General features: G+C 26.8%; 2 protein-coding genes across 3 annotated transcripts in view; one reads left to right on the forward strand and one right to left on the reverse strand.

Annotated features, from left to right (window-relative positions):
* The window catches only part of LOC119675739 (28S ribosomal protein S9, mitochondrial), a 61662-nt gene that overhangs the window by 5546 nt on the left and 42053 nt on the right, over positions 1-14063 (forward strand). The gene's annotated exons all lie outside the window — the stretch shown is intronic.
* LOC119675737 (transient receptor potential channel pyrexia-like) lies at positions 1085-10381 on the reverse strand. Of its 2 annotated transcripts, none has more exons than XM_038086941.1 (2): positions 10021-10381; positions 1085-3998 (listed from the first exon to the last, which is right to left on the reverse strand). In XM_038086941.1, the coding sequence occupies exons 1-2, from the start codon at positions 10134-10136 to the stop codon at positions 1169-1171; spliced, it is 2946 nt and encodes a 981-aa protein (XP_037942869.1). In that variant the 5' UTR covers positions 10137-10381; the 3' UTR covers positions 1085-1168. The 2 variants fall into 2 exon arrangements, with proteins under 2 accessions (XP_037942869.1, XP_037942870.1); XM_038086942.1 differs by lacking the exon at positions 10021-10381 and adding an exon at positions 7889-8172.

The raw sequence follows: 14063 nt of genomic DNA on the forward strand, positions 1-14063 counted from the left end.
ATTAAATATTGTTATATAAGTTTTTTTTAGAATTCATTCTACAATGTTTATTATAATATTTAAATATAAAAAATAAAAGTTTTAGTCACTGCAACATTAGCATAAGCTGACTTTTATAGATCTATTAGACTACTAGTTTTATTGCACGTCTGTCCTTCTACCTGCATTTATTTACAAATAATGCATTTAAAAAGAAAAAAAAAACAATTTATACTTTACTTAAAAAATTAAGTGTCTAATAATATTTAAAAATATATATTATATCTATATATTTTAATAGGAAAACATGTGGCACAAATTATAAATGAGTTTAATTTATTAAAATTATCAAGTGTTATAATAAGATCATAGTTCTCTTTATTTAATTTCTATATATGGTTATCGTTGCTCAGCCCTTAAAGTGTCTGATAAACCATATTTGAGCCAGGAGTCTTAACCTGAACCTAGATTAAGTTTAATAAAGTGCGTTTCCTATTTTTTTTGATTATTTGTTGTATAATTCTGAAGATTTCAATAGACTTAAATTGTAGTTCACTCTATTGAACATGTATAATTTTATAGCTCTAATTAAGGGCTTAGAACAACAATATCTCTCCATAATTTGCTTTATTATAACGAAGATTCTTGAAATTGTAATTAATTTACAAATGAGTCTATAGTGCTTTGAATAATATTCAATCTACTGACGTAAAAATCTTGAAAATTAGAGTGGATATAATAACTTTCTTTATGTATGTATGAACTATATGATTTGTTGTATTATAAAAAACGCTAAGTTTGTATCTTGCACTTCTTCCTCTTTTTCTAAATATTCTGAACTTTTGACTTACTAGCTACTCCATCGTTTTAGCATCTGTTGTTACACTTTTTAAAGTTTAAAAGAAGGTTATCCGTTTTGTGGTTTATGATGCCTTATATGACAGTTCAAACCTATTTTGTTAAATAGTGCTGCGATATCAGGACCACCAAATAGATAACCCGTATTTTTTATTCATATTTTAAAACAATTTATTACAATTACTTCTTCATTTTTTTGTGCCATTTTCTTAAAATAATTCTGAACTAATACTTTTTCTTCTGAAAATATAAATTCTTTATATAATAAATTCTATAGCTCTTATATCATCTAAAATACCACACAGGGTATAAATTAGCCTAAAGTGAAAAATTATTTTCTTAAATTATTTTTTTGCTGATTGGAAATCACAATTAATAGTTTATCGATAACTTTACTTGCTTGTTGTTGTTGCGTTATTAAAGCCTGCTTCAGTTCCTGTATTTCTTGAGTTAAGAACTCAATACGCTCGGCATTATCGTCTATTTTAGTAGTTAGTGTAGTAAAATGTACCGTGTCTAGTTCATCAGTAGTATAGTTTTGACTTTTATTCGTGTTGTATTGGTTTTTGTAGGACAAATAAGTGGCTGCGGTATTTTTAGCCGATATTGTATGGCCAAAATGTTTACGCACTTTTCCCACTTCGTAAGCTTTCATAAGTATTTCGCGTGGTAAACGTTTCTCACTTGGGTTTAGTGGCTTAACACATAGCACTACACGATATGCCTGCGGTGAGACCAAAGCTGTGTAGTGCAATAAATTTCTCAGCCAAGTTGGTAGATAGCCATTGAAAAGAGCGGATTCAATGTATGAAATTAGCTTTGTTTGTCGTACCAATTTTGAGAGTCCCGCTGTTTTCTTCAATCCTTGTATATCGTGAACGGCAATGCCAACGAGCAGATTCATCAGTATAATTGTGACAAATAGTAGGAAAAGCACAAATGTAATTTGTGCACTTACTTCTAACAAGAAAGGTGGATCTTTGCCATCTGGATCGTTTATTAGTAAAGAAAGGTCTTGTTCGCCTATCATCATGACCAATACGGATATAAATCCCATGAATGGATTAGCAAATGAAGATGAAGAAGGAAATATAACACAAAAACTTATCGTAAATCCTATTAACATGCACGAGTAAGCCATAAATAACTTGGCAAATTCACCTTGTACTCTAGTGTACATAGCCACATAAACATCGAATACTGGTAGTTGACCGATCATCAACATTAAATTTGTCCAACCCAGCAACACTGCAAATGCCCCGATATGATTTTGAAAGGTATACGTTTGCTTCGTGTAAATATAAGATATAACAAAAACGCTCGTTATTACAAACCATTCCATTATATTCTCTACCTGCGTCACATAGTGTTTAAATGATGAGTATCCAGTGATGCCATACAGTTTCCGAAATATTTCAACTATAGTAATTGCCACCAATACCCACCATTGCATTTCCATCACAAATGGATTATTGCGTAGCATATCACCAAGTATCGATTGCTTCTGACATAATTCCTGCGCTTGTATTGTGGTATTATCATCCTTGCTACCATTATAGCAGTTATGCGCCAAAGCTGTGAGTACATAAAGTGTAAGAAATAGTACGAATGTGAAGCAAAATATTAATCGTCCAATATAGTATTTACGTATTTTGCCCCATTTTATATATAAAAACGATGAGCATAATGGATGTTCTAGTATTTCTTTTTGTCCTTCATCTACGAATGTGTTCAAGTAGCTGATCTCGCGTGGATGACAATGTTGCAATAGTTGTCGAAAATCTAATTCTAACTCCACTTCACGATTGACTGGGTCTTGTGAATGGTGTAACGTTATAGCAGCATCAAGTTTTTGTGTTATCATGCCCACAGAGGCGGGAGTTTTTCGCGTTATCACATTCAGTGCCGATGTACCTTTTTTCGATTTTGTTGTTACATCCGCACCATGAAATATTAACATTTCAACACATTGTGCCAAGCCATCTAAAGCCGCTAAATGCAGTGCAGTAAAACCATAAATATCTTTGTGATTAACATTGGCACCCCATTGTATTAGCGTTTCCAATATATCAAAAGCATTCTCTGATTTACCAACAGCAGCATGTAAGGGCGTGCGATGGTCAAAATCTTCGGCATTCGGATCTGCATTGCCATTACGAAGTAAAGATTCAACACACTCCAAGCTAGAGGTGCGAGCTGCCAAGTGTAGTGCAGTAAAACCGCGATGATTCTTCAGTTTAGCATCAGCGCCTTTGGCTAAAAGTAAGTCTACGCACTCCACATTGCCCTCATCAGCAGCTAAATGTAGTGCAGTAGATTCTTTTTCACGTATACAGATTCTGACATTTGGGTCGGCATTTGCTGCAGTCAGCAATGCTTCTAAGCATTGTGCGTTACCTAAATCTGCAGCCAAATGTATCGCATTAGTGCCATTTGGTTTAAGTGAATTAACATCTGCACCTTCAACTATAAATAGTTGTAAGCACTCCAGTGCGTTTGAGCGTACGGCACAGTGCAGCAAACTCTCCTCACAGTTTGGTTTATTGGTATCAATGGTGATGAGCGCGCCATTGTTTATTAAAAATTTAGCTGCCTCCGCTGTGTTACCGAAAGCCGCACAATGCAATGGTGTATAACATTTTGGCTGTAAATTGACATTCATTCCCTTGCCCACCAAAAAACTCAACGTGGAAAGACAACCACTGAAGGCTCCCAAGTGTAAAGCTGTTATACCATTCTGATCACAAAAATTAAGCTCGGCGCCAGCATCTATGAGACTTTGTAACAAATCCCAACGTTTTAAAAATGCTGCCCATAAATAACTGAGATTCTTTTCAATTTTCGATGCTGATTCGAAATGAGTTTTAGTATTCTCGGCAATGACATTGCCTTGTTCGATGTCTTCAAAGAAACGTACACGTCCCGCAGCGCTCTTCATTTGATCGATCAGACTTATGCGGAGTGTATCGTTGCATATTTGCACGCTTAGTTCACTGGTGGGTTCCTCAAAACTGTCATACATACTTGGCGCACTTTCAGCCGGTGGGGATGGTCCACATTCCATATATTCAAATTCACCAGGTGTTGGATATTGTGCTTCTATCATGGCGTCCGTATTGTTGCGCCATCTTACCATAAGATTAGGAGGTATCGACTTGAATCTGAAATTGAAAACAGTTAATTATTTGAATTAATATTTTAAGGTTCTTTAATAAGTTATTGATTTGGTTTTTTAATTATTAATAATAAATAATTAAAATAATTAATTAAATAAATAATTAATTATATATTATATACTTATAGATTATTATACTCATAGATATTACTTTGATTATATAATATATACAGAATATAATATAATATAGAACATTGAGTATAGAATATGAAATATATATTTTGATAATTAATATATATATATATAATATTATTTATTAATACATATATATTATATATATTATTATTATATATATACATATATTATTATATATATAATATTATTTATATATAGTTTGCTTTAGAGGTATTTTTTGCAAAATTGAGTAAAAACTGTTTAATAAAATTATATATACACAAGAAAATACTTTTTGTAACATTTGATACGAAATAATTATAAAATATAATTTGTAATTGTTTGAATACTTATGGTATAATTATCAATATTTTTCCAAAAAAAATTTTCCTAATACTTTCTGAACACCGCACATATTTGCAAAATAAGTTTTAATTAATATATTTCAAGTATTTTCAATATACTTCATACATACTAATGTATGAATGTATCAGCGTTATCTGATGTAAGATCAGCTAAAATTAAACTATAGATAATGCTACGGGTAAAGCGACATATTCCTTCTATATAGCATATCACTAACAGATATCAGAAATATGACATATCGCTTAACATGTGGTTATAGCTACTGTTTAAGTAAATGATTAGATAATGTTTTTTATATGAATGAAGAATGTATATGTTTTTATTTATGAAATACTATACATTAATACTAATACTGAAACTAATAATGAAAAAGGAAGACATGGAAGAGCGTACGCTCAAATTGAGCCTAACCCTTGTTGTTAAAGTCTTGCCACAGTGGTAGAATGGATTCATTCGTTTAGGATCAAATTTGTATGTGTCACAGATAATTGAATAGATGAACTGATTTTATGTGGAGTAAAGCTGCAGTTGAGTTAAAAGTAAAGGATTAATCCATACTGTTTTTAATTGAGTCAGAACATAACCTATTAGGCGAGGGCAATATAATTTCATTTATATTGACTAAAAACAGTTTTTGGAGTAAGAAAACATTTGAATAACCTTAAAAATAATAAAATAATTTTAGATTGATGAAAATATTTAGAAAAAGAATGTCTAATATCTGATGTCGACTAATCGACTAATTTAATTATAAAGTCGTAAAATATGTCTGAATTGAAAGTTAATTTGTAATGATTATTGTATTGATTAGAAGTATATTTTAATTAAAACATTTTTATTTATTTTAATTTTTAATCATTTAAGAGCTAAGTAAAATGTAACTGACATTAAAAAAATTGCTATTCGGGTTCGGAATTGTGGTGTATATAATTATCTTTCACTAAACATTATTTTTCAGCTTTATAAAAAATAATTCAGCTTTGAGTAATAATTTTTTTAACTTTTGCAAATTTGTTGATTTTATATTTTAATTTTAAGCAATAAAAAAAATATGGTTTACTACTTTTTTATGTTAAACTAATAATTATTTTGGGGAGATAAAGAGACAATGTACTAAAATTTTGAATCATCAGTCATTGTTAACAAATGTTTTCATATATGGGTCATTCTTTTAAAAATTGGACACCTTTTTGGCGTCATCATCTCCGATTTGACTGAAATTTTTTTATGAGCTTTTTTCATAAAATAAGAAGATCCGTATCTCATCCTAGAAAGTTTAATTTTTATGTAGAAGTTAATGATAAATTCAATTCAGAAATAGAAAGTAAACATTTTGTGTCCTTAGTTGTGGAAAATTGATTTAATGCTATTATGTTGCGTATGAGTGATGTGTAAGTCGCTTTTTTTTAATACTTCTAATATTTTTAGTAGTATGGTACTAAAAATATTTATTTTTTAAACAAAAATTTTTGGTTTATCCGAATCAAAAATAAATACTAAAAATATTCTAATATGTTGCTCTTTTTTTTACTGAAAAATCGTGTATATGTGTTTGAGGACAAAATAACGCCTTGAAATTTTTGTATTTTATGTAGAATTATATTAAAAATCGAAATCAAAATTATTGTACAAGAATATTTGTAGTATTTTCTTTGAAAATTCATTCATCGGAAATATAGTACGCAGTGCTTGATGTGTTTTGCGGGAGAAAAAATTTTTTTAGAAATTTCAAAAAATAATGGCATGCCAAAAATTTTTATTTCTCAGTATAATTTAATACAGAATCTAAATAAAACATGAGAAATAAAAATACTCGGGATACATTTGAAAAAACGTTTTGTTTTTAAAATTTAACGGTTAATATTAGTACTTAAATATAAACCATCTTAATTGTTTCAACTATTTCTTGAAAGTTTGATCAATTATCTTTAAAACGCAACAAATTTCAAGTCTATCTTTTAAGGATCTTGAGTTATGGCCGTTCAAAATGTGTCTATAATATCTATAATTGTCAAAACCCATGGTCCAAATCTTCTAGGAAAAAATTTCAAAATTTTTTCCCAAGATACGGGTCATATTATTTTAAGAAAGGAATTCAAAAAAAATTTCTGCCAATTTTTTGGTAAAATTCATCTGATTTGTAAAATATGGGACATTATTCTTTGGTTTTTTATCATATTTTTACTTTACCTATATTTTATATTTTTACTTTACGTAAAAAAATTAATATCCTTATCTTTTTTTATTACAAACTATTAATTAATACACAATTATTATAATATTTGATAATATAAAAGGGCTTTGGGACGTGTTTTTAAATTTATATTTTTATATAATAACTTATGTTATATAAAAAACACATTTAAGATTAAAGAAAAATATCACAGTTGTTAACATATGCAAAATTTAAAACACATAAGTATTGAGGTCAACAGTAATACATACATCTAATAATTTTTTAAATTATAATTAATTTAATTGATTATAATTAAAAAAAAAATAAGTTGCCTTAATATTTTTTTTATTTTAATTGAATAATTATGCAATATTTATTAAATTATTTTGTATTAATAACAGTAAATTCAAATAATTCTAATCAATAATAATAATAATAATAATAAAAAAGTAATAGTAGACACAATGAATTAATATTTTAAATCAGCACTTCAATCTGTAACTACAATTATTATTATTTTTCTATGTAATAATGAGATTGCTTTATCTTGTTATCAAATTTACAAAATTGCACATGTTTTTAATTTTATAAATATAATTGTTATTGTTTTTTTTTTATCTAAACTCGTTTTATTTGTTTAGCAACTTTTCACAAATTTAATTAAATTCACTAATTTTTGCTCTTTTATAATCGTACATGTAAATTTCCACTGAATACATTTAAGATTTATTACTTAAAAATAGTTTAAACTGCTTTGTATTAATTCAATTTTTCAATAAATTAAATCAGTTTAAGTATTTTTTTTGTGCATTAGTGAATTGCAAAACAGAGTTGTTACATTAAAAGTGCGAGGATATAAGGAGCAGTAAACCAACACCAATTATAATAGGAATTATTGGTTAAAAAACGTACTTCGTGTTATTTTTTTGTTTTATTTTTTTTTGTTTTATTTATTTTTATTTAATATTTTGCACTGTGTTTTTATTTAAGTTATTCTATTAAATTTTATTTAAAAATTATGTTTTTTTATTAAGGTTTCCACAGACAATTTGTTAAAATTTAAACAATTTAATTTTCTTATTAAAAATTTAAAATAAGTTTTAAAGCTAACACTACACATTAGAAAACAGGTTAAAAACAATTAATCAAAAATTAACAAAAAAAAAAACATTCTAAATTTTTAATTTATTTATATGTTGTATAATTTATTTAAACTGTACACTGTCTGAAGCCATATCCACGGTTGCTGCCAATTTTGTAATGAATTCTCTATTTTCATATTAAACGTAAAATGCTAAATTTCGTACTAAAAACTTTTCCCAAGCAAATTTAATTAGAAAACCGAGAAAAAAAAACACCGCCTGATTGTATTTTTTGAATAATTTCACGAATTTTTAGCCAATCACTGTTGCGCCTAGAATCATCGAAATCTCTACTTTTCGGGTTGTTCCGCCGACAACTTCATTGTTGTCTAAACAGTCACTGCTAACTGAAAACGTTCGCCTGTCGATCGATGTGTCTCGATGCTCTTTGGTTAATAATTCATTGCCTATTCATGTTCGAGTAGTCGCGATTCGAATTCCGTGAAATCAAAGAATGAATAACAATAACAAAAAATCAAAAAAAAAACGAGATACCTGTTTGTGTCGCATATATCTCAAATATCATCCATCGTAAAATATAATTTATATACATTTGATAACTAATTACTTTTGAAAAAATAAACAAATAGTAAAAATACCAAAAAATAAAAAGAAAAGCAAAACATTTGTATAATGTTGTAGTTGTTAATTCTCATGTGAAATATCGTTTTATTGTAAATATATACATATTTAAATTTAACGGATTTTTGCACTCAATTTACTTTATGGTGTATTTATAGATGCTTTATCCAAAAGTACAAAGTACGCCATTAAGTATTAAGTATTTTACCTATATTTTTCTACATTATTTTGGTTTTAATATTATTATAATAATATGTTTTGTATCTTCTAATTAATTGAACATTTTTGAACTTTGATAGTTGTTCAAATTTTCTTTAAATGATGACGAATACTAGAGGAAGAGGTCTTTTAGTTTATTATTTATTACATCCTAATGTTCTACATAAAGATTTTATTATTTAAAAATATAATTTTTAAGCTTATTAAAATATATATAATTTTTTTTACTACCGGTGTAAATATATAAATAGATAAATTCATAACACTAATGTGTAGATACAGTGAATATCCTTGGGAACAAAAAGTAATTGCAGTTTGCACATATTTTCCAGTAAATAACAGACTTCACTTAATTTAACAAATAGACAAATCTATAGCATGCACGCGTTTTAAAAAAATTAAAGAGATGTCTTTTTAATTTCAATTTTTTTAGACATAAACTAATTGTTGCAAAATTTTTATTTCAAAACCTTTTCTGCCATTTTGTGGAGAAACAATAACAAACTCAGTTGTATGAAAATTCCACAAATATAAATATATCTTTTACATTGTTTTTTAAAGATCCTTTTTTCCATATCTCTGAAATACAGGGAAACTTTCTGACCACAATTGTTTCAAAGTTATTTGTATTAATTTAGGTCTCAAATTGCCTCCTTTGACATTTAAGTCGCCTCCTATGGGACATAAGTTTCATGTTTATAAACATTAATTCTGATATTATATCTAGAAACGTTATTGCGATCTTAAAAGCATTTGAATAAAAATTTTTAATTAATGGCAAAACCTACTCTGTTTAACACATACTGATGGTATCCTACACTTTTCTACATATTTAAATAATATATTTTTTTACTTCCATAGATTATTAAAAGTTTAGACGTGAAATCGCCCAACAGCCGGTACTGCGGCCAGAAGAGTCCTATTGTACCAGTTTCACTATTGATTACAAAAAGCGCCTTAAAGCTTTGTGAATAAAGTCTAGAGCTAAATCTAAAGAAAAGTTCATAATCTGTTCTGGTGACAGAAGTTCCATATGAAACAAGTTTCTTCTAAGCGTAATTAAAGCTGGACAGTCACAAAGAATATGCATGGTAGTTACTTCATCTTCGAGGCATAATCTGCATAATAATACTTCCATAATAATAATAATACTTCTATAGATAATCATTCATCGCAAATTACTTAATATCCTTTTTTATATAAATTACTTGACTTATTACCAATTTAAAATTAATTAATGTTTAATAATTAATTAACTAAAGGAATTGCAATTTATAAAATTCGATATATATTTTCTACAAACATTTAGAATTTTATTTAGGTTAGATTATACCGGTTACATCCCATAACGGGTGCCCATAGGCACATTGCCCAGAATTTTATTTAACTTGTTAGTATATTTATCTTACCTGCCGTTATTATTCCCAGACAAAGGTTGTTCAGCTTCATTTTTGGTGATGACACTCTTTGAACGTGTAATGCGTCTTGGCTTGGCTGTACCTTCTTTATAACCCAAATTTTCCATTTTTTCTTATTTCCATGAAAATGCAAAATCAGCTGTGTTGTAACACTTGTTGGTAATATCAAATATATGGATGTAATATATATATGATATTTAAATATATATTGTATATATTCGTATCAAATGTTGTGGTGTTTACATTCAAATGTAGTCTATGCTATTTTGGTTTGGAATCTGTGCGTCATGTCTGAACGGTTTGTGCTATTGTATATCAGTTTAATTTGATACTTTGTTAGTTTTGAATTTCACTTGGTCTGTTAAAAATGAGAATGAAAAAAAGAATTGATATAATAGTATTAACAAAAGATCAATTTAAATTCTATATAAATCTCATATAATAAAATTGCACAACAACAAATTGCACTTTTGATTGATTTTATTGTGTTATACTTTGCAGATTTATATACGAATATCAATCTATATATTTATATATAAACGTACATAATCTTCACAGTCCATTAATTGTGTACAACTTTCATTCATGCTTATTTTTTTTATAGGTATATTGTATTATTATTTTTCTTTCACATTACACAATTACATATGTTTTTAATTGTAATTCTAATATACACCTTTTTTGTGCATATATAGTACATCCGTATATCAAAATGTATCTAAGTATTGTTTTCAGCCCCAACACTTCACAGATTTTGTTACCGTTTGCCTTAACTGGTCTTTAGAGTTTAAATGAACAAATTGTGCTGAATTAATTTTTTGATTTTTTGTACTTGATTATCAATTATTTTACTTTTGAAACATCAAAAGATTTGTTTAGATACGTACGAGTTATGATGTGATAATTTTTTTCACGCTATAAAATAAATGGGTAGTTTAAGTTGAAGAGCCTTATGATATACCAAATATAAAATATTTCCATTAACAATCTTGTTCAACAGGATTATATACAATTATTAGAGATTTATAAAGATATTTTAGGTTGCATCATTATGTTTATGTTAGTGAATATATAAACAATAATTATTTCTTTAATATAATCTTGTCAACGTCTAGTCAATAAGAATGTTCAGTTAGCTAAAAAAAATACATTTAAAAAAATAGGAAGTAAAAAAAAAATTTAATTTAATTTAAAGTAGAAAATAATTTAAAATAATTTCACAAAAAATTTGTGTAGGAAATGTTCATGTAGATATTTTAATCTTAAAAAGCCTAAGTTGACTAACAAAAAAATTCACAGAATCATTTCATAAATAGTTACAAAACATTTTACAAACTTTTTAAATTTTGAGACATTTTTATATAAAAAAACTGATTTTAATTTGGTCAGAAAAATTTCGATGTATCCTTCCACGATACTATTATATATATAATTTTTCACACCAGTCTTAGAATACTAAAAAATCTATTAAATGTCGTGGATTTAATTTTGTGTAAGTAGTTTAATGTGTATTATTTCTGCTTCCAATCGCAGCAGGACATGTAAGATATTACGTATGTTCGGCAGTGTCTACAGGAACCATCGTCATTTAAACCTATATTTTTTTTGATGACACTTGAGTTTAGAGAAAGGTTTTATATGTTTTCTGTTGAAGTTTAAAATATTTGTTATCTTAATGTGTTTAGGTTTTGATTAACCCACTTTTTTCCTTAGAAGTTTTTAATAACAATACTACATATAATTTTTGTTTTTGATATTGTTTACAAAAAAAAATTATAAGCTATTATTATAGAAGTATCTAAAGAGAAAAAAAAGTCGTTTATTATATATTCAGTTATTAGAGAAATATATTGTGGCAGTATATGTTAAACTCGAGTCCATGTTTATACGGAGAATCAAACTATGAGATGTTTCCAATAAGAAATAAGACATATAAAATAAAATTTTTATATGTACAAATTTTCTGTGAGGAAAATTACCCTCCTATGTATTTGGTATACATTTCTTGTCATTGGACATAAAAATTTTAATTGTAATATAGTTATATTAATTATATTATATAGTTATATTAACATTCTTTAAATGAAATTCCATTTACTCTATTAACTTTCTATTACATTTTTCCATTCAAAACAATGTTTTTCTATCTCGAAAAAATAGTTATAGGAATAATACATTCAAATAGTTAATGTACTCAAAATTGAAATATCTAAATTTTAACAATAAGAAATAATCAAATGTATCTGTGAAATTAGGGTGTTAACCATAAAGTTAATGTTGAGACACCTTTGTTTGTTATTATCATTTTGTTGGAATGTTTTGCCGTATCGCTTGGCATGTGCTCGTTGTCATAAATCTTTAGATACAAACAAACTATCTGAGTAATCTGTTATCTTATTTAAGACTTTGCAGATTTTGATGATAATAATAAGCGAGCAGATCAGCACAGCATCATTTTTGATTACATTTCATAATAGTTAACGTAAGAGCTTCAATTGACTTTAACCTTATGAGTTAAATATAATAATTTTAGCATAGCGAAATAATGTGACAAAATCGGTTGTTTATTTAAACTATTTACAAAACAAAATGTAAACTAATGATATTCTTATATATATTTTGCGATAAGAGTGTATCAGACTTAAATTAACAAATTGTAGGCCCTCCAAGTTAAGTTTGGGTAACAGATGTGGGCAAACGTTTAGAGAGGGTTAATAGCACAAAATCAACTATCAGAACAAAAAGTTAAATTCGCTTATAATATTTAAAAGAATCTAAAAATCCATACATACAATTAGTGTATTTGTTTGAAATGAGTAATTTATATAATAAACAAACATTTTATACACTTATATTATTATGACCTTTTATAGGTATTACTATATTCAAGCTTAAGATACATCTTTTCATACTACGAATATCTCATATAAAATATTAAACATAAGTTCTTATTTTTATAATCATTTTAAAATATAAAAAATTTGAATGTTTAAAGATACTATCTTTTATATGTAAAATATAGAAATATATTTTTGTATATGTTATAATCCACTATCATCAAATGTTTCGAATTTTTCTATAGGTAGATTGTATATTGTGAATATTTATAATCAACTGCATCTTTAAGTTATAATAATTAGTATAAACCGAGTTTTTATAAGATTAGATTTGCCGAATAAGATTACTTCTTATTGTTCAAAGTATCATATTTGAGCCTATTGTTTTTTTCTTTCAAATAACTCGTAAGTTTCTAGGCTTTAATACCTTGTTCCATTCTACTTCTAGCACCGAGGCAACAGATTTATACTCAGTATTGCATGTTGATTATTCCATGTAGTACCGGTTTTATATTCCTAAATAAGAATTAGAGATTAATTTTGAAATGATTTACTGTTCTACTGTAACATTTTAGTTATACGTATCTTTTTTTTTCATCTTTTGTGGAGAAACAATAACTGTATTCTTAACAAAACATAACATGATTTGTAAAATTGATCTCAATTAGTTGAATTGGATGTAGTTATATTTTTATGCAAATCTTATTATAACTTCAAAATCAAAACGTTATTGAAATATTTAATAAAATTAAAAATAATAATATTATTTAAAATTTTTTTGATTTACTTCTAACGAAAACTAAACTAACATTATATCAAAAAACGCTGCTAAATTATTACAAAAATTAAAGTTCTGCAGTATTTTTTTCCCAGAAATCGTTAAATCAGCTAAATCAGATTTATTTGTTCTTCTAAAACAAACTCTTATAGTCCAACATTTTCTAAACATAATGGTTCTTCAGATCATACTGCATATGAATATTTTTATATAACTTGCAGTTTCTAATAGTTTGTTTTTAGATCATAGTACTACAATACTTCTTTTTTAGTCCATGGACGTTTTTATATATCTTTAAATTTCTTAGTAGTTTCATTTTTTTCAAAAAATGTAGTGTGACAATAGTTTTTTTAATAGTCTATGTCGAATTTTATACAGCTTTTATCGTCTTGGTACGATAAACTGCACTACGATCTGAA

Source organism: Teleopsis dalmanni, chromosome 2 (genome assembly GCF_002237135.1).
Source record: "Teleopsis dalmanni isolate 2A chromosome 2, ASM223713v2, whole genome shotgun sequence".
Lineage (NCBI taxonomy): Eukaryota > Metazoa > Arthropoda > Insecta > Diptera > Diopsidae > Teleopsis > Teleopsis dalmanni.

Bases quoted from the DNA above. Each gene is read 5' to 3' on its own strand.
- LOC119675737 (XM_038086941.1), bottom strand. From the start codon at position 10,136: ATGGAAAATTTGGGTTATAAAGAAGGTACAGCCAAGCCAAGACGCATT. The intron at 3,999-10,020 runs GTAAGATAAATA...TTTCAATTTCAG, and splicing joins TCTGGGAATAATAACGGCAG to ATTCAAGTCGATACCTCCTA.